Genomic DNA, 19,794 nt, shown 5'->3' with positions numbered 1-19,794 from the left:
GGAAAACTGCTTTTATAATCTCAAGTGTAAACCACGAACAGGCTTTTCTGATATAAAAGTTAAAGCCTGAAGAGATAAGAAAGGCAAGCATTTATTCCTTTAAACATTTCAATAAATTTGCAAAAATATTCAGCAACTATGCACATATTGTTTGTATACTTAAAATGCAACAATTTTCCTGCTTCGAATATTTTTTTCCTGAGTGTTTTAAGGATATTTTGTTCTACTAGACGATTCAAAAGTAAGACTTACACACACACGTAATATATGTAACAGGAATTCTCCACATGATTAGCATTGTGGACTCTCCTAACAGTGTCAAACAATGAGAAGCCAAACATGATCACATCCACATCGTAAGGAGAGCCTGGAGCATCACCTATGTCTTTGTCTTCTGCTCAGCGCTTCTGATAAGTTCAGCAGATGTACAGCCATGACTTGTTTCCAAACATCCAGACCCCCTCACTGGCTCACCACAATTACATGAGTGCTAAGTTCTAAGTATTCAAAGAAAGACTGCAGGTGTCGCTTTACTTCTCTCTGGTCCCTTTACCAAACCCCTACATCACTTATGACATTACTTGTTAATATTCCGCAATACAAAATGAAAAATGCAGGTACACAAGTTTGCTAAATTTCACTTAACCAAATAAATTTAAAAATAGATAAAATACTTAAATTCCTGCAACACAAAACTTGGTTTTCATATTCATTTGAACATTTTAGAATTACTCAAACACAAGAATTGAAAATGTGTGTGCTATTTGGAAGAGAACTACTGAATTTATTCTCCAGAAGAAAAAGCAGACCTGAAGCATCACATTACTGGAACACCTGAAACATGTTGACAAGTTCTTATCTTCTAAACTTCAACGAAAGCTGCTTGCACAAACTATTTAAAGAATATCTGCCCCTATTAAACAAGCTAGATATCTGATGTATTAAGGAAGTCAGAAGCTGAGTCACTTCATTTCTTTCTGTTGCCTCCAGTTGCTAGAATACTGGCAACTCGCATAAATATGTTTAATGTATCCATGTAGATTCCCAGCATCCTAGAAAAGAAATTATGCCTGTTAAATATGATGTAATTCTTGTAACAATGACAAAAACTATTTCTTAATGTAGGAGAGAAGAAAGCGCAACACTGATTATTTATCCCAGGTACGTGAAATGGAAATTTAAAAAAAGTCGCCAACTAAGGAAGTCCTAGACTAGAAAACTATCAAGATTTTTCTTTTGGCAGATTAATCTTTTAAGTGTTAAAGGGCAGTTTTAAAAATCATTATATTCTGATACTCTACTATGAGTACAGTATCTTGCTTTAAAAAAAAAAAAGAAATGGGTGACAGACAATGAAATAATCAAAATAAAAACCAAAGAAACACCTTCACAGAAATGTGTCAGACACAAGTCTGGCATTTTAAAATATAACACACTCCCTCAATGCTTCCCCTCATTACCCCCCAAAAACCTGCTACAAATCTGTAAGCATTATAGCAATGTTTAAAAAAATCATTACATTAAGTTTTAAAGAAATAAAAATAAATTACTTTAAAAAATGTGATAGACACCATGAAACTCAACGAAATTACTTAAATAAAATAACCTACTTTGGTGGAGAGGCCAAGGAAAGGAAAAAGCATTATTATACACCACTTAACATTAGCTACAGTTGAATATCTCCAAAATGGAATTTTCAATTTTTAATAAAAAATTAAAAATTGAAGTGTTTCCAATTTTTAATAAAATAGGTTTTTCTATTAAAAATTTCAATTATGTACACTTTCCAAAAATAACACTTGACTAATACATCTTTTCTTCAGTTTTAAAGTCTGTTAAATATAAATTACACACACACACACACGCAAAATTAATTGACCAACAAAAGCACTATAAGGCTAATTAACAAAATAGGTAAAATACTCTGAATCAATTGAATATATACCTAATTATTATACTTAGTTGCAATATAATCAAATGTTCTGTGTATACATAGCTTACTAAGGAAAGAGAACAGACCAAATAATAACAGAAATAAAATAGTAAAATTCAACAAAGTCATTGTTGCAGGTTGAACTCAAAAGATTTGTTCAAGTCCTAATCTGTGGTACCTGTGAATGTGACCTTACTTGGGAATAGGGTCTTTGAGATTATAATTAAGATGTGAGTTAAGAAGAGGTAATACTGGAGAAGGGTGAGCCTTAATTCAATATGACATCATTATAAGAGACAGAGATACAGGGAGAACATCATATGAGGACAGGAGTAAAGATTAGAGTGATATATCTACAAGCCAAGGAATGCCAAGGATGGTTGGCCATGACAAGAAGCGAGGAGAGAGGCATGGAGTAGATTCTCCCCTAGGGCCCTCAGAAGGTACCAACCCTGACAATACCTTGATTTCAGACTTCTGGACTCTGGAACTATGAGAGAATAAATTTCTGTTGTTTTAAATCAGCCAGTTTATATAATTTGTTATAGCAGTCCTTGGAAACTAACACAGTCATAAAACAAAATAGGCCAAAGCAACACAAATGTCCTTATGCAACAAAGAAAAGACATTAAAGGCTACTTACGAATTGATGGGATCATATTTTTGAACTCCATACACTGGTACTACTTCTGCACGCTTGATTACTTTCTGTGTATCATACAGAAGAAACATGCTGAAAAGAACTAATCCACCATAAATTGCCACCGAGTACAGAGTGGCGCCAGCCACAGTGGTAGGTGGAAGAAACATAGATCCTGAAATCAAAATGGGAAGAAAAAGTTTTTCTGGGAAAAAGGATTTTTCTGTAACTGGATTTACAATCAGCATCACTTAAAAAAATTTTCTTCTTTGGCATGTTGCACAGATAAGGAAACATCCGAGTATGTGCTCTAATTTTACATACATTCAGTTCAAAACCCATTATACTCATTCTTGCAATGGGTCACTTGCCCACATTATAGGAAAGTTCCTGCATCAGAGCAATTTTCATGTTCTCCAGACCAACTTTCCCATTTTACATGTATTTGGTAAAACCAATAATAATGGTTTGCCATGATGCCAAATGAGCAAATCCAGTCAAATTACCATATACGTTTTAACCAACTTTTAAAAATGACACTTACTAAATTCTCTCCATTAGGATACCTGAGTATGTCAGAAGATTTTAGGACATCATGAACCAAGAACCAAGCATCAAAGCACAGTGGCTTACCTAGTGAGGACACAAAGACGACACCCAGGCCCACGCCCAGGGGTGCTCCCATGTTCAAAAACTTCTCACTGGGTGCACACATGGCCACAGTGGAGAGGCCTCCCACAACACCAGCTGTGTACCATGCAGCTCTGATGAGAAGAGGGCCCCCTAATATCGTCAGAGGAGCCACCACTGCACCCATCACACCTGGAGAAAGAGCAAGCAGGCAGTTAAATATTTACTAAATAACAACCAAAAGGAAAATGCTTCTTCTAACTAACATGCCATCTGAACATATTATAGCTTATAGTTAAACAATATGATTACAAAAAGTCTTCTCCTTATTTAGGTGACACTATCCCCAAAACCCCACAACTAAAACTTGTACCTACCCAAATTCTAAATCACAACTAACACGATTCCTAGTCAATCAGTCAAAACTCACACAAGTATAAACATTAATCTAGAGTTTTAGTAACTATGTCAAATTCAGTGTAGTTCATTATTTGGATCTGAGTCTACCAATAGTCTTTATAACAATATTCACATTTGGAAGAACTGAGATGAAAGGCTTAAATTAACTGAAGGTCAAATCTACTGTGCTGAAAGAGAACACAGTAAAAGGGAAGAATAAGTATATGATGCTAATCTTAAAGTAGGAACTTCACGGACAGATGCTGCTGTTACCTTGTGTAATAGGGAATGTAATCACAGCTTGGAAAAAGCAATTTTAGTTGTTAGATATTTATAAACATGTCCACCCAAAGTATAGTAACAATAATTTCATTAGCAAAGGTAAATAGAAATCTTTTACTTAAAAAAAACAGATCTTAGATAAGGCATTCTTTCTGTATTGAGTAGAGCAAGCTATACCCTTTTCTTTTTTTTTGTTTTTTGGCAGTACCATGTGGCTTGTGGGATCTTAGTTCCCCAACCAAGGATCGAACCTGGACCCCCTGCAGTGGAAGCATAGAGTCCTAACAGCCAGGGAATTCTCAACTATACCCTTTTCTTAAACATTAAATGTGCATAGTTGAACTCATGGAATAAGCACAGAGCTACCTTCACACTGAAATTTTAATACCAGTGTGTCTCTTGAGACTAACATTTCTAGATCAAGTAATAGGGTATATTTTATCACATGATGATGAAAAATTTAAAAATTTTTTGCTCTAGGAAAGATATTGGATAGAAATTCGTCTGTATGACATTTCTATCAGAATTCCTATCAGTTTTGCAACTGACAGCAAAATTTTAAGAAAAACTTTCAAGGAGATTATTGAGATTTTTTCCAATGATACTGATAAAAATCTTAAATGGCAATAGATGTTTGCTGCTTAAGGACAAATCAATTACAAAACTAGTAAGAATAGCTCAACATTATCATTGTGAATGAAAACTGCCCTTCAGGAAATTAGTACATCCATTGGGGAAAACAAGTATGAAGGTTCCTCAAAAAAACAAACACAACTATCATATGATCCAGCAATCCCAATTCTGGGTTTATAAGCAAAGGAACGGAAATCAGGATATGAAAACAACCCAAGTGTTTGTCAATGGATGGATGGATAAAGAAGATGCGGTATATATAAATAATGGAATATTATTCACTCAAAAAAGAATGAAATGTTGCACTTCTTGACAATACAGATGGATCCTGAGGGCATTAGGCTAAGTGAAATAAGTTGGACAGAGAGAGACAAATATCATATGATCTCACTTATAGGTGGAATCTAAAAAAGTCAAACAGAGAAACACAGAGCATAGTGGTGGTTACTAGGGGCTGGGGGGAGATGAAAATGTGGAGATACCTGTCAAGGGGTACAAGCTTCCAGTTATGATTAACAAGTTTGAGGACCTAATGTACATCATGAATACAGCTAATAATACCGCATCATAAATGCTGCTAAGAGAGTAGACCTTAAATGTTCTCATCATAAAAAAGATACGGTAAATACGAAATGAAGGTCAGCTAATGCTATGGCAGTAATCATTTTGTAATATATAAATGCGTCAAATCAACATGTTGTATGCCTTAAACTTATACAATATCATGTATCAGTTATATCTCAATAAAGCAGGGGAAAAACACAGAAGAGACTAGCTTTAAGCGAGCGTTTCAGTAATTCTTGCACAGTATCACTTAGGCCTGATTGAGACTGCAGCTGTGTCCACAAGGTATTAAACATCTGTATGAAAAATGAAAATAGAATGCATTGGGATGTTTATCCTGGGTCAAAACCTGGCTTTGATGTCTCTTTGACTCTGTGAGTGGTTGCCCTTAGGTCATCCACTTTGGATTAAAGGGGTCTGAAACTCCATCATGCCAGTGGATGAAGAATTAGACAGAGAGTTGGACTTTAAGAAATAACATTGGGGGCTTCCCTGGTGGCACAGTGGTTAAGAATCCACCTGCCAGTGCAGGAGACATGGGTTCGAGCCCTGGTCTGGGAAGATCCCACGTGCCGCAGAGCAACTAAGCCCGTGTGCCACAACTACTGAGCCTCAGCTCTAGAAGCCGCAAGCCACAACTACTGAGCCTGCGTGCCACAACTACTTAAGCCCATGTGCTTAGAGCCCATGCTCCGCAACAAGAGAAGCCACTGCAATAAGACGCCCGCACACCACAACGAAGAGTAGCCCCTACTGATTGCAACTAGAGAAAAGCCTGCGCATAGCAACGAAGATCCAATGCAGCCAAAAATAAATAAATAATAAATTCATGGGGGAAAAAAAAGAAAAAAAGAGAAATATAACATTGGGGGTGTCAGTCTTGACTTTGGCACTTCCTGCTGTGTGACTTCACCCAGCCTCATCTTCCTCATCCATGAACATATGGACAGGCTAATGCCTGCACACACAGCTTCCCAAGATGTTTATGAAGAATAAAGCAAATTCTGAAAACAAATTAAAAAAAGAAAAAAATGGCATTCATACTGCGCAAGAAAGGGTTAACACAGCAGACCTAAGCCTACCTTTACAAAGACCTGCTTGCAAGGTTAGTCCTTGGCTGGCATCTGAGAACTTGGCACTGGAACCATTCTCTAACCTTAGGGTTAGACTATTTATGCAAAAAATGAGTTATGCTGAATGCCTGCTTTCCTTTTGGGTGTCTGGATTTTGGTAGTTGCTAGGAGGGTCCCTAAATGATCAGCCCCCAATAAAAACCTTGGGCCCTGAGTCTCTAATGGGCTTCCCTGGGCAGAAACATTGTACATGTTACTGCACATTTCGCATTCTTGCCGTGTGACCTCAAAGGAAGGAGACAGCACTGAAAGCCTGTGTGTGGATTTCTCCACACTCTAGACTTTGCCTGTATCTTTCTCCCTTTCTGATCCTGTTGTGTATCCTTTCACTGTAATAAACCTTAGCTCTGAGTATAACTATATGCTGAGTGCTGTGACTCCATCTAACAAATTGCTGAATGAATGGGTGGTCTTGGGGACTGCCCTCCAACACACATAGAACACCCAGAACTGGGCTTCCCTGGTGGCACAGTGGTTGAGAGTCCACCTGCTGATGCAGGGGACACGGGTTCGTGCCCCAGTCTGGGAAGATCCCACATGCCGCGGAGTGGCTAGGCCTGTGAGCCATGGCCGCTGGGCCTGCGTGTCTGGAGCCCGTGCTCCGCAACAGGAGAGGCCACAACAGTGAGAGGCCCGCGTACCACAAAAAAAAAAAAAAAAACACCCAGAACTTAATTTATGTTACAATAATATCAGATAAGAAGAGGTTTTCTAAGCAACACAGGTAGAAAGGCTTACTTATTCTAGCTCGAATTAAAACTACATAGCTACTTTAATTCAACAAGTGGATCTACTATTTATCAGAGATAAAATGACACTGAGCCTGTTTATTCAAGGAAACAGTGTCTAAAATGGGAAACAGGTGTAGAACTCTATTTACTGGCTAAGACGCTGAATAATCCTTGAATGTTATATGGCACTAAGAGATATTAAATTTTAAAGCAAATGCACACACTACGTTTTAAGTAATTTTTTTCTTAAAAGCAGGTTACTGGTATTAGAAGAAAATATTGGGACCATCGCCCTCCCAACCACAAAAGTTCTGTCTTGTAAAGGTCCATGGAAAATATCTATGGTTGAATTACCTAAGACCTAATGGAAGAGAGGCTTGAAAACCAAGGTTGGGAAGTCATGCTCTCTCACATTCACCAAAACAAAGCCAGCACATGAAGAATACAAATGATGTATTTCACACTGGAAATTCATCATACTGGGTACCCCAAAACTAATTTCCATTTATTAACCCACGTTAAAAACATTTCAGTCTGTCTCCCTGGAATTTTCATGGAAATGCTTATAAAATTTGTCTTGGCTCGTGGTAGAGATCATGCATCTAAAGCATTTTTGTTTCTGTATCTGGTGTTCTTTACTCAACCCAGAGGCAGAATACCCTGGGATACTTGCAATGGAAAATACTTTATGTAAACTTTAAAATATTTGTCTTTCCATAATTAAGGAAAATATTACACATACCTAAAGGAATATTAATACTGTTCCGCAATACCAGGGTTGGTCAGCCTCTGTCCTGCCCACAGTAACTTTGTGCCAAAAACTATCTACTGACCCAGCTAACCGCATCACACACAAAAGTGAATTTCCAAAGATCTTTTTGACTGCTTTCTTCTTCCCAATGCTCCACTGCAAAAACCTCTGCTCCTATTCTTTCACACATCTTACGTCCTCCTTCTCTGGTAGAGACCCCCAGTTTCTTATTTTTCTAAAGATATACAACAAGAACAATTCTCAAGTGATGTGTATCAGATCTGAAATCCTCCTGGTATTAGACAAAATACATAAAAGGAAATCCCTGCATATATTAGACTGTCACCAGAGGCAAGTGTAATACTGGGGCTGTCTATGGTCTTAGTATCAGAATCATTAACTTTCCAGAGTGGAGATCTGGCAATAATACTACCAGGAATAAGTGCAGAAAACCATAAGTATTTAGCAGACATGAGGCTTAATTGAATTGTGTACATATCATTTACGACTGTGAAGAGCCATCAAAAAAGGCAGTATTTAAGATTAACAACAATTGTAAAACAGAACATACCAGAATGTAGTAACCAAGCAAGATGCTTTGGGCCTGGGCTCTGGTCATATGATATCGACTGGACCAGCATTCCAGCTCCAATCATGGCTGCAAAGGTTGCACCAATTGTCTGAAAGACATGTATTACTAAGAAAAATTGATCCTTATACAACAACAAAGTAGAAACTCACAGGTTCCAAGTCCAGTTAGTCCCTCCAATAAACCATGTTTAAAAAGATGAAGGATAATAAACAGAATCCTATATTTTTCTAGCACATTAAAAGGCCTTGTGCTTATTTCAGTTTGGTTAAATTAGCGAGAGCACCCCCTACTATCATACATAAAGTTTTCCAGACAACTTTAAGTAAATGAGTAGAGCTCTGGCAGATAACATCTTGAAAAAATTTTATTCTTCTTAGACAAAGGTATAACAAAACCCCTTTAAAAATCCCAGAATAATTATTTTTAATTATATTTATTTTGGTATAGCACAAGTAACATTAAAAAAGTTAGTCATGGGCTTCCCTGGTGGCGCAGTGGTTGAGGATCTGCCTGCCAATGCAGGGGACACGGGTTCGTGTCCTGGTCTGGGAGGATCCCACATGCCGCGGAGAAACTGGGCCCGTGAGGCACAACTACTGAGCCTGCGCGTCTGGAGCCTGTGCTCCACAACAGGAGAGGCCGCGCTAGTGAGAGGCCCGCGCACCGCGATGAAGAGTGGCCCCCGCTCGCCGCAACTAGAGAGAGCCCTCGCACAGAAACGAAGACCCAACACAGCCAAAAATAAATAAATAAATTTATATATAAAAAAAAAAAGTTAGTCATGATACACCAATTAGAATATATGTATATATATATGTATATATAGATATCACATTGTCTCAAATTCTATATTTGCTAAATGAAAACCTGAACAAAAGAAGCACATGGAAAAGATGAGAAATAAGATTCTACATTTCTGTCCTCCCAATTTTCTGGCTGAATTGGCCCTCATCCCCTTTATTTGTCTATCTTCGATTTCCACTGTTATACATTTAAATATTCCTTGTGCATAACAAGGAAGAAATGTCTGTAATGAAAGATGATAATCAATCTTCAGGAAATTTAAAGCAGAAATTGCAAACTTGCAGCCCTTGGGCAAGATCAGGCAGCAGATGTTTTGTTTGGCCAACTATTCAAAAAACAATTGAGCATGAACGCATTTAGTTGGAAGGCTTTCTCTAGATGCCAAAATCCCACGTGACATACCAGGCCTGCCTCACTTATCTGCATTATGTCTATCCCATGGGCATCTGAATGGTCAACCTCTGAGGTGAAGTACAGGTAAACATAACAGCTGTTTTTGCTGAGAATGTGAAAGCCTTCACTCATAACACAGAAAAGCACGCTGGGTTCTACTTCACCACCTTCCAATGGAGAAACAATTACTAAAAGCTACTTCATCTATCTCTGTGCAAAGCATTTTCAAGATATTTAACACAATTATATATTTTTCTTTTAAAGTCCTTCATCATCCAGGTTCATTTTTTGCCTTTTACCTTCCCATACTCTACACTCCAGCTACACTGAACTGGTAGGCTGCAAACATGCCCCAGTTTCACACCTCTCTAATTTTGTTTATTGTGCCTAAAAATACCTCCTTCCTATCTGGTTGACATATTCAAGGATTACCTCTTTGCCTGAAAAGTTTTTCTGGTAGGTACCCTGGCTGTAATAACCAGTGTCAGATGTCTCTACTCTGTTCCAAAAGCACTTGGTACAAACTTTGACATTATCTGTGTGTATGTCTGTCACCTCCCAAAGGCTTCTTCCTCTCTGTAGCACCTGTCTGGCTTTCTAAACTATTTTACTTAAGCAGCCCTAAAGGCAGGTGAGACTGATCTTATGCCCACAAGCACCTGAGAATATGGCCCAGGCACAAAACCTCCTTGAAGTCTTATTTTAGGGGCTAAACTCTTTTGTACATTTCAATCTTTCAAGTTTGCTTTATTACAAAAGCATTGCTTTAAATTGTTTACCTCTAAAACTGACATACCTGATGAGAATGCAACAAGTTGATTCTGTGCCTTCAATAACCTCTAGGATAGGAGATTCATGACACCCATCTGAGAAGCAAGACCCTAACACTGAAGTGTCTAAATGGCTACACAACTGCAAATGGTTCTCCTTTTGGAAAGTACAGAAGAGTGGAAACATGACAGATTTGGAAGTCATAGGGATTTGGGTTGCCCATGGGAAGAATCAGTGGGAATTTGCTGTGGGAAGTGTGTGTTATACAAACTTTCCCATCTCCCATTCCCTTCCAGTCTCACACTCGTTGCTCTAGTTTGCATTACCATCATTTTAGACCTTGAAAAGGCACAGCTGGTACACCTGCTTCCCGTCTCTTCCACATTAGCTCTTAAAGCTCAAATACAAATCATACTTTTGCTGTTCTAGTATCTGCAATAGCCTCTAACCGCTTAGGTGCTCTCCTCAGCTCGGCAATCAAACACACCCTTTCTAACTGTGTCTTCTTCACACTCCAGACCTCAAACGCCTGAACTTCAAACACTTGAAAGGGATTATATTCACTTGTAATGACTACCTCCTCTCCTTTGCCCAAGCTGTTTTTTTTTCACAAAACTCGACTACCCTGTCCTCTCCTAAAATAAAAAAATGCTAGTAAAACAACAAATGCTCAAGAAACTCTCACTGAATATAAAACCTTATATAGGGTCAAGAAAAGTTCAGAATAGTGCCAGCACTATTCTACTCCTAGTAGTATAGAGTGCTTGGGTTTTTGTGACAGCTATTCTCCACTGACCTCTAAGATGGATTTTTTTTTTAACATCTTTATTGGAGTATAATTGCTTTACAATGGTGTGTTAGTTTCTGCTGTATAACAAAGTGAATCAGCTATACATATACATATATCCCCATATCTCTTCCCTCTTGCGTCTCCCTCCCACCCTCCCTATCCCACCCCTCTAGGTGGTCACAAAGCACCGAGCCGATCTCCCTGTGCTATGCGGCTGCTTCCCACTAGCTACCTATTTTACGTTTGGTTGTGTATATATGTCCATGCCACTCTCTCACTTCGTCCCAGCTTACCGTTCCCCCTCCCCGTCCATTCTCTGCGTCTGCGTCTTTATTCCTGTCCTGCCCCTAAGTTCTTCCGAACCTTTTTTTTTTAGATTCCATATATGTGTTAGCATATGGTATTTGTTTTTCTCTTTCTGACTTACTTCACTCTGTATGACAGACTCTAGGTCCATCCACCTCACTACAAATAACTCAATTTCGTTTCCTTTTATGGCTAATATTCCATTGTATATATGTGCCACATAAGATGGATTTTCATCTGCCTTATTTTTTAGTAAATTACTACAAAATAGAGCTGTTTGATATCTGCTGCTAGATAAGTAGAATGTTCCTGTAAGTTTGGGTTCCAACATCTTTGCTGCTACTAAAATACATATTCAACAAGGAATAATAGCTGACTTGCCTAAGAAGGTATTTCCTACTTTGTTTCAGCTGCACTAATAATTCATATATTACCTGAACAAAGATTTGTTTAATATAGTAAGGTATTCTTTCCATTTAATCCCCTCTTCCGATAGTTTTCATTTAATCTTTTGCTATTTAGTGGGAAAGGAAAACGAAAACAAGCTAACTTACCACCCAAGAGCCTCTCATCATGAAGTTCATGAGGGCAGGAGTTCTATTCACTGCCAGGGCAGACAAAGCTGTTATGCCGATACTTCCTGCTAAGTACATATAGGTGGTATGAATTCTATCCTTCACATACTGAGGCCAAATTCTGTAAGAAACACAACACAGTTAATTTATAGAATTATGAATGTGAATTTTGGTTGAATCATTTACTAGGTGGGAGATCTTGAGAAATATCACTTTATTGCTCTAAATCCTATTCCAGTATCATGGAAATAATGATGCATGTTGGAGTTACCATAAAAAATTAAGTAATATAAAACATATAAGCACTTGGCACATATACAAAACAACACGTTTGCTTCTTGCTTAAACATATATAACCTTGGTAAAAGATTTTTATTTATTGTTTGAATAAATATATGCCAAGGAAATGAGAGATTCTATTTTTATTCATGTGTATTTCCACACAGTTGGAACACTGGACACAAAATATTCCAAAAGTGGTGAAAGATAAGGATGAGAAGAAAACTGGAACCTTTAAGGCGCGAATTGTTTGAGAACAATTTACTTACACGGCTTTTTCAAGAGCTCCGATCTCATTAGACATTCCCAAGCCATAGTAGCACAAAGCTCCAAGACCAACAGCAGCCCCTCCAGCAATAAACCATCTTCCCATCTGATCAACTGCAGAACACAGGAGGAAATGCAAGTTAATACTGCTGTCTTGACTAAAATGATTAGACTTAATTAATCTTTATGTTCACTCTAACAAAATTTGCGGAGATGGTGTATCTGTAGATGTAGGGGTACTTCTGTGATATATGTTATTTTATTCATAAGAGGTGTGTGTTCTCCTGACACTCTTAGAAAATAAAGATGAGAAAAACATGTTAACATCACATGTTATATTTAATATTGTGTGTAAAGTGCTATTAACAAAGGTGATGCTTTACATGGAGTCAAGAAAAAAATGACCCAAAGAAAAATGTAATTAGTGTTTATGCAGCAGGATCAAGGGAGAGGGTGCTCTTGTTTTTTAGAGTACCGAGGGGAAATAATTTATCAACTCTTAACTGGATGGAGGTATTCACAAAGAGCATCTTGCTCCCCTTAGTCAAAGTTTGTTCCCTAAGAATGTTACTACACTGTTGCTATGATTCATATAATTTGGTTTCTAGGGCCAACTGACCAACAGAAATGCCCTGAGGGATGCCAACTAGGGCTCTCTCCCATTTTAAAATACAGATGGTCCCCAACTTAAGATTTTTAAAAAACCATATGCATTCAAGTAGAAACTGTACTTTGAATTTTTAATTTTGATCTTTTCCTGGGCTACTGTCATGCAGTACGATACTCCCTTGTGATGCTGGGCAGCGGCACCCAGTCAGCCAGTTGATCGTGAGGGTAAACAGCCGATACACTTATAACCATTCTGTACTCACCCAATAATTCTATTTTCCACTTTCAGGATTCAATAAATCACAGGAAGGATTCAACACTTAATTATAAAATAGGCTTAGTGTTAGATAATTTTGCCCAACTGTAGGCTAATGTTAAGTATTCTGAACACGCTTAAGGTAGGCTAGGCTAAGCTATGATATTTGGTAAGTTAGGTATATTAAATATATTTTGAACTTCAGGACATCTTCAACTTACGATGGGTTTATCAGGACATAACTCCACTTTAAGTCAGGGAAGATGGGTATTGACCTTTTGATTTTGGGTAGATTACCAATCTAGATTCTGAACTTGCAAAGCTGAAATCCAAACTGTGAACCAAACTGACGCCATTAGGGTATTGCCTCCTGAGAGGCCCTAAATGGGCAGCCAATCAAGATGACCCCTCTTGAACAACTAGCTTTTTATTAACATCTATGTTTTGGTGATTTACTCTTGACCTGACACATGTACAAATATTATGTTTGAAGTAAGATTCTACGTGACTTCAAATGAACTTGAATAACAGATTATAACTTTCAGATCATGGCGCATTAACTAATAATCCTTAAAAAAAAAATGGTGAAAGTAAAATTTTTTTCTGGAAGAAACGTGACTGGGGACCACTGAGCTCAGTGTGAAGTACCAACCTTTTCAGGGTCATCAGATACCTGAGGATGACTGCCCTTCTTCTCACAAAATGCACATATGTACAAGTTTGCACATACTTTAAGGATGCTGTTCATGGACCTTTTTTTAAAACATGAGTTTACTAAAGGCTGCCACCTACTTTTAAATATTTTTTCCAATGATGGCTCCAAAGCTGCCTCCTTGAGTTCTTGGCTAGTTTTCCCACGCCGAATTCCAAGTCTTGTCTTGGTGGCATATTCCTGAAACACATGTAAACAAAGACACACACCACCCACACCGAAAGAATGTTAACAACAAAATAAAACAGAGGATCTCATCACCCTAGAAAACTCTGTATAATGTAACTTGGTACTTTCTATGTATGTAAATCATACATACTTCACTATGAAAGTATGTTAGCCAATCTAAAAAATTAAATGTAGACCCTACCTGTGCTCTATCTTCGAAGTGATTCACTAATTCATTACAACCTAACTTCTTAGTTCAGGTTTCAGAACTGTTTATTTCATAAACTACAAATTTTATTTATATCTCTAGAATTATCATATTTTAAACACTAACTTTTAAAAGATATGCATTAAGTATTAGTTGCATTTTTTCATCTGGGAAATGGGCTCAATCCTTCCTTTAACACAAAGCCAAAGGGACGGATGACTACTACCTCTATTTTAGCTCTTTTCAACAGTGGAACAGTTAATTTAAGAGAAAAAAGTTGTCTCTTCTAGCTTCTGTATATTTCCTTATCTACCTCACATTTCAAAATTTATACTCCTAATTTGTATGCTAGAGCAGAAATCTACTACAAAAGGAAATGGGTTTCTCTCTAACTTGACAGATTTTGTTTTACCATTCTCTAAACAAGAGCTGAAATGACATGTTTAGTAACTTATTAATAAGTTATTGGCCGAATGGTAATATTCTTAAGCTTCTGACAATAGGCTCCACGATCTCTCTGTTGTACCATACAGCTCTCAATCCTTCCCAGAGTACTCTAAATTCTCTGAATGAGAAATTCCAAGAGCTGTAAGTAAAGGAGAAGTTACAGGAGTTCTTTTTCATATATGATAAGCATGGAACAGAACACTAATAGGGAGAAAGAGCTGATTTGGTACATTTTCAGGGCTGTTTCAGTAAATCACTAATGGTAGAATAGGGAGCTTCACAATCTGTCAAAAAAAATGGTCCCAGGAGCATACAGAGAGACAGACAATATAAAAATATTCAGATTATCTTTACCCTGCTGGGTGGTAAGAGCCACTGATTTTTCGTGATGGAATTCTTCACAACAGGGGAGGCCTTGGTGAGAGCTGGGTGGAAAACCCTGGAAGGTAGTGTCCGGAGACACACAAGTCTTGCGGCCAGCATGGTGGTGCACCAGGTTTACCAAGCAGATCTGAAATGCTAGTTAGAGACAGAGACAAAAAATCACCCATTAACCAACCCACCGGCTCTAAGAAAGAACCAATCATCTCTTAGGAGAAAAGATGAAATAAAGTGACCTTTTAAAATGATAATGATGAATACTCTGCTTGTCCCTTGTTAGTTCAAGAAATCCATCCCACAGAACTGGTTTGGGCTGGACCACCAAAATGGGTTTAAATCCCAATCGGAAAAATAACAAGGGGAATGACTTTTATGTGTCCAATACAGAGTGGATTTAATATCTTAAGAGAATTAAGGGGTGTGTGATGGATTTTATACATGTGGTTTTGGCTGAAGATTTATACCAGCATTCAGTGGGAAAATTTTAAAAAGGGCTAAGAATAACTCTGAGCAGAGGAAAAATGTCATCCAAGAAGTGATTAACTCTTCAAGGTCATACTACATTGCAAGGTTATAAAACATCAGTGGAAACCAAGCATGCCAAGTATTACTTCCCTTCAAAATATGATGTAAAAGTATTCAAGGTATTGAAACCACCTGGGATGTATCTTAAAAATGTAGATTCCTAGGTCTAACTTCGGTCCTAAGGATTTAACCCCTAGGAATAGGACACAGTAATATATATTTTAACTAGCACCCCAAAAGCTAAGAATCTTTGCTTTTAAATACCTGAGTGTACTTCCAATTCTGTCACGGGATCTGCGAGGGGTGTACAAAACTGACACCTATTCTTTGGAAAAATACCGAATCATTCTAGCACTTTCGTGGCATTACATCATCTCAGCCTAAAGGTGCTGTGCCTCTCAGACCTCAACACACCTACTGAGGAGCACCAGCTCAGAGTGGCCTCCAGAGTGGGAATTTTACTTCTATCACAGGCTAGAAGTGGCCTCATGCGAATGTTTGATCGCTGACACTCAGGGGCCTTAACTACAAAATGGGTACTATTACCGACCCCGTACGCTTTCCTGTGCATCGATGAGCTCGGGCGCCTGGTCCCCCGAGAAAGTTCAGCTAGATCACAAGACTCGGATGAGAGCCCGGCAGCAAAAACTCCAGCCTCCCGAAGTCAACGCACGACTCTACAGCACACCAGCCGCAGGCACCCCCTTATCTACCACAGCGGCGCCTGGGCGGCCCGGCCGCGGGGATGATTCAGCACCTCGCTGCCCAAGGAGAAGCAGGCAGAGACAGCTGGCCCTTGCCCGCCTACCCCAGGCCCCGAAGTCGCCGTCCCCTCCACCCGGTCACCTGCAGGACGGCCCTGACGCGCCGCCAGCCCGTGACGCAGCCCGCAGCGCCGCCGCCTCCAGTCCTCCCCACACGCACGCAGCGGCCCAACGGGGCCGGTGTCAGTAGTAAGGTGGATCGCGGTGCCTCACGGCCCGGGGAAGCCTTACCTCAGTCCCTGGTCGACTCAAGCGCGCAGTTTCCCTTCCGGGCCGGCGAAACGCAACGCCCTCTGCCCACCTCTTACTGATTGTGAGCGCAGTCTCTTTAGCTCGCTGCGTGACGCAACATCCGGAGAAGTCGCAAACACTACGGACAGCCAATCATGACCGGAGGCCTAACGGAAGGGCGGGTAGTAGGAAGGAGGGGTTCCGAGCTGTAGGGGCGGGGCCAGTAGAGGATTGTTGGGAGGCTCTCAGTCAACGTCCATCGTGGGTGTGGGCAGAGAAGGCATTTCAGCCATTTTAGCTCTGGGTAGCGGAGCTCACCTTCGTTTTTCTCTCAACAGTTTCACTTACAGCAGTTAAAAAATTATTTTAAAATTGAAAGAGGATAGTATGAGAATTAAAAATTATTCCTTCGTCCCGTTTCTTTCCTCTTGTCAAGAATTTATTTCCAGATAGTGTGCCAAATTGGCAGTTTCAGACCGGAGCCAACGGGTTTCTTGCGGCCGATGTGAAATCTACAAAAGGGTCTGAGTTACACGAGGTCGGAGAGCCGCCTGGCCGGATTTTAGGAGTTGTTTCATTGCTTTGTGACCTCCCCATGACACATTCTCAAGGTTCAGTGAATACTAGTATAATAGGTTGGTACAACAGGCTCTGCCTCTTACCCAGGGTTGTTTTGAGAACTATTCGTATGCATGTAATTTGTAGGTTGAAAAACCATTTCTTGGCTACGTGAGGAAGATTTTCCCCTCCTATCATTCTCATTTACCCGTTAAACAAATATTTACTGAGGCTCACTTTGTACCAAATTCTGTACTAGGGATACATACAAATAAAAGACATATTGTACCATTGTTTTGGCAAAACAAACTCCTTGCCCTTATGGCGTTTACTTTCTGGTGGAGACAAGAAAATAGACAAAATGTTTGTTAGTGATAAGTACTAAGAAGAAAAATAAATCTGCGTAAAACCCTAGACGGGCGCTATTTCGATAAGGTGATTAATAACATGTAAAATTCATGAACCTAATCTCCTAAACTATTGTTCATTGTGATTTACGATAATCCTCTAACGATGTAAATCTTGACAAACAAAAAGGTTTGCGTTTTATGTGGGTAATAAAACAGCTTGGCAGCACACAGGTCTTATTCACTCTGAAAATGGCAGGAAAACACTGGAGAAATCTGTCGCTTGAGATAGTGAACAGATCGAGCATGATCAATTTAATCTTACTTTAGATCTTCACCCAATTTAATCAGCTAGCAAATAAGTTCTCTGTTTAGTTCCCTTAGTGCTATTTTTCCCCTAGAGCTTCTGTTACCAGCAAAGAGAAGGCATTCACAACACAGTACCTGAATAAACGAAGTACCTTTTTAAGTCTAAGTGAATTGCTTCAAGATTATTGATTAAAGTTTATTATCTTCAAAAAAGAAGAAACATTTCTGATTTCATGTTTTCTTTTCTTACTTATGGGGCTAGTGTTTCCACAGCTGTTAAATGTTTTGAGGCAGGAGAGTTACCTTGTCACATCCTTGGGAAGATATGCTTAGTGTGGAGGGAGGAGAGGTTTCATTGACTTTGAAACCAATTGGGAATTTACTGCAATTGTTTAAGCAAAAAGTGATGAAGGCTGGAATTAAGACAGAGGGACAGAGAAGGGGTTTATGACAGAGATAAAAGACTAAGGAGGAATTTACAGGTTTTAATGACTGATGACTATCACTGATAAGGAAGAGGGAGGCACCCAGGATAATCCCTCTGTTCTGAATTGAGTGCAACTGGGTGGATAATTGCACCATTAATTTAGAGATAGATTACAGGATGAGGTACAAATTTGGGGGAAGTAGATAAAACTCAGTATGAAGTGTTAAATTGTAAGTTCTCTGCTTCTAAGACCTTGGAGCATAGGACAGATAAGATAAAAAGTCATGAATCACAAATCCTAATGCTGTATATACACTACAAGTTTTATTAAAGGCTGCTGAGTGGTTTCTTATCCTCCACTTGCTGGCTAAGTGGAGAGTGGGTTATAGAGGAGAAAAATCAGACTCGAGGACTAAAAATATTTTATTTCTTTTTAGTTAAAATAAATACCCTCACCCTGTCTTACTGAAACTGAGCAGGACGCTGAAGGGCCCTTCTGGGTGCAAAAGCCTTTCCAGGTCCCTCATTTCTTATTTGCAGGATAAAGGCTTCAGCCTCCTAGATCTTCCCTGAGCTCCAAAGAGCAGATTCAAACAGTTGCCAACAGGGAAGTGGGGGAATGCAGAAACAAGGGAGGAGCAGTGAAGAAACAATAATGCAGCCTTGGGGCAGGTTCCTGGTTCCTTCTCATGGGATGTACGTAATATCTTTTAAGTTCTTCTGCAGGAACAAAATCTCCCACCCATGTGGAGGATGGTAACTTCAGGCTGAGCGCTTGGTTCCTGGGGCATCGCCCTGTTGCCTCACCACCACCCAATCAGAAGAAAGTCACACACCCTGCAGCCCTCCCCGCAAATTTTGCCCATTAAAAACTTCTCCCTAAAAACCATTGGGAGTTTGGGGTTTTTCAGCATAAACCACCCATTCTTGCTTGGCCCTGCAATAAAACTTTCTCTGCTTCAAACAAATTTTGGTTTGTTTGGCCTTACTGTCCATTGGGCACATGAACTTATGTTCAGTAACACTACTAGACTTTTCCATCAGGAGATGTGGTATGGCTGAAAGAGAGTTGAAAAGGGAGTTTGTGACCTTTATTCTCTGCCTTCCCCAACGGGGTCTTATGTGGTCACCGTGTTTCCCAACAAAGATGCTCTTCTCTGAAAGTTTGGTGACATTTCTGAACACAGGGAACCAACTTCTCAAATAGTGTTTAAGTGGCAGAAAACAAAGCAGGTATGAAGGAGTCAAGATCTTCCTCACCCTGTTTTCTCTTGGTCTTAAATTTTGCTATGTCAGAGAGTCCTAGAATCCCTGAGGCCTGGATAAACCCAAGACTGTAGCTGTGAGCATGCGCCAGCTTGTTTGTACCCTTCGAGACA

General features: G+C 39.3%; 1 protein-coding gene across 2 annotated transcripts; it reads right to left on the bottom strand.

The window, feature by feature from the left end:
• Positions 1-75: 75 nt before the first annotated feature.
• On the bottom strand, positions 76-16,885 carry GHITM (growth hormone inducible transmembrane protein). Of its 2 annotated transcripts, none has more exons than XM_022562437.2 (9): positions 16,775-16,885; positions 15,228-15,392; positions 14,131-14,230; positions 12,476-12,587; positions 11,907-12,048; positions 8,268-8,376; positions 3,207-3,395; positions 2,577-2,748; positions 76-1,052 (listed from the first exon to the last, which is right to left on the bottom strand). In XM_022562437.2, exons 2-9 carry the CDS (start codon positions 15,354-15,356, stop codon positions 968-970), a joined length of 1,038 nt encoding a protein of 345 aa, XP_022418145.1. In that variant the 5' UTR covers positions 15,357-15,392; positions 16,775-16,885; the 3' UTR covers positions 76-967. The 2 variants fall into 2 exon arrangements, with proteins under 2 accessions (XP_022418145.1, XP_022418146.1); XM_022562438.2 differs by lacking the exon at positions 16,775-16,885 and adding an exon at positions 16,626-16,733.
• Between the last annotated feature and the right edge of the window lie 2,909 nt (positions 16,886-19,794).

This window comes from Delphinapterus leucas, chromosome 16, assembly GCF_059928025.1.
Source record: "Delphinapterus leucas isolate spDelLeu-1000000601 "Yukka" chromosome 16, BTC_Dleu_Yukka2, whole genome shotgun sequence".
NCBI lineage: Eukaryota > Metazoa > Chordata > Mammalia > Artiodactyla > Monodontidae > Delphinapterus > Delphinapterus leucas.
This window is presented reverse-complemented; position numbering and strand designations above follow the sequence as displayed.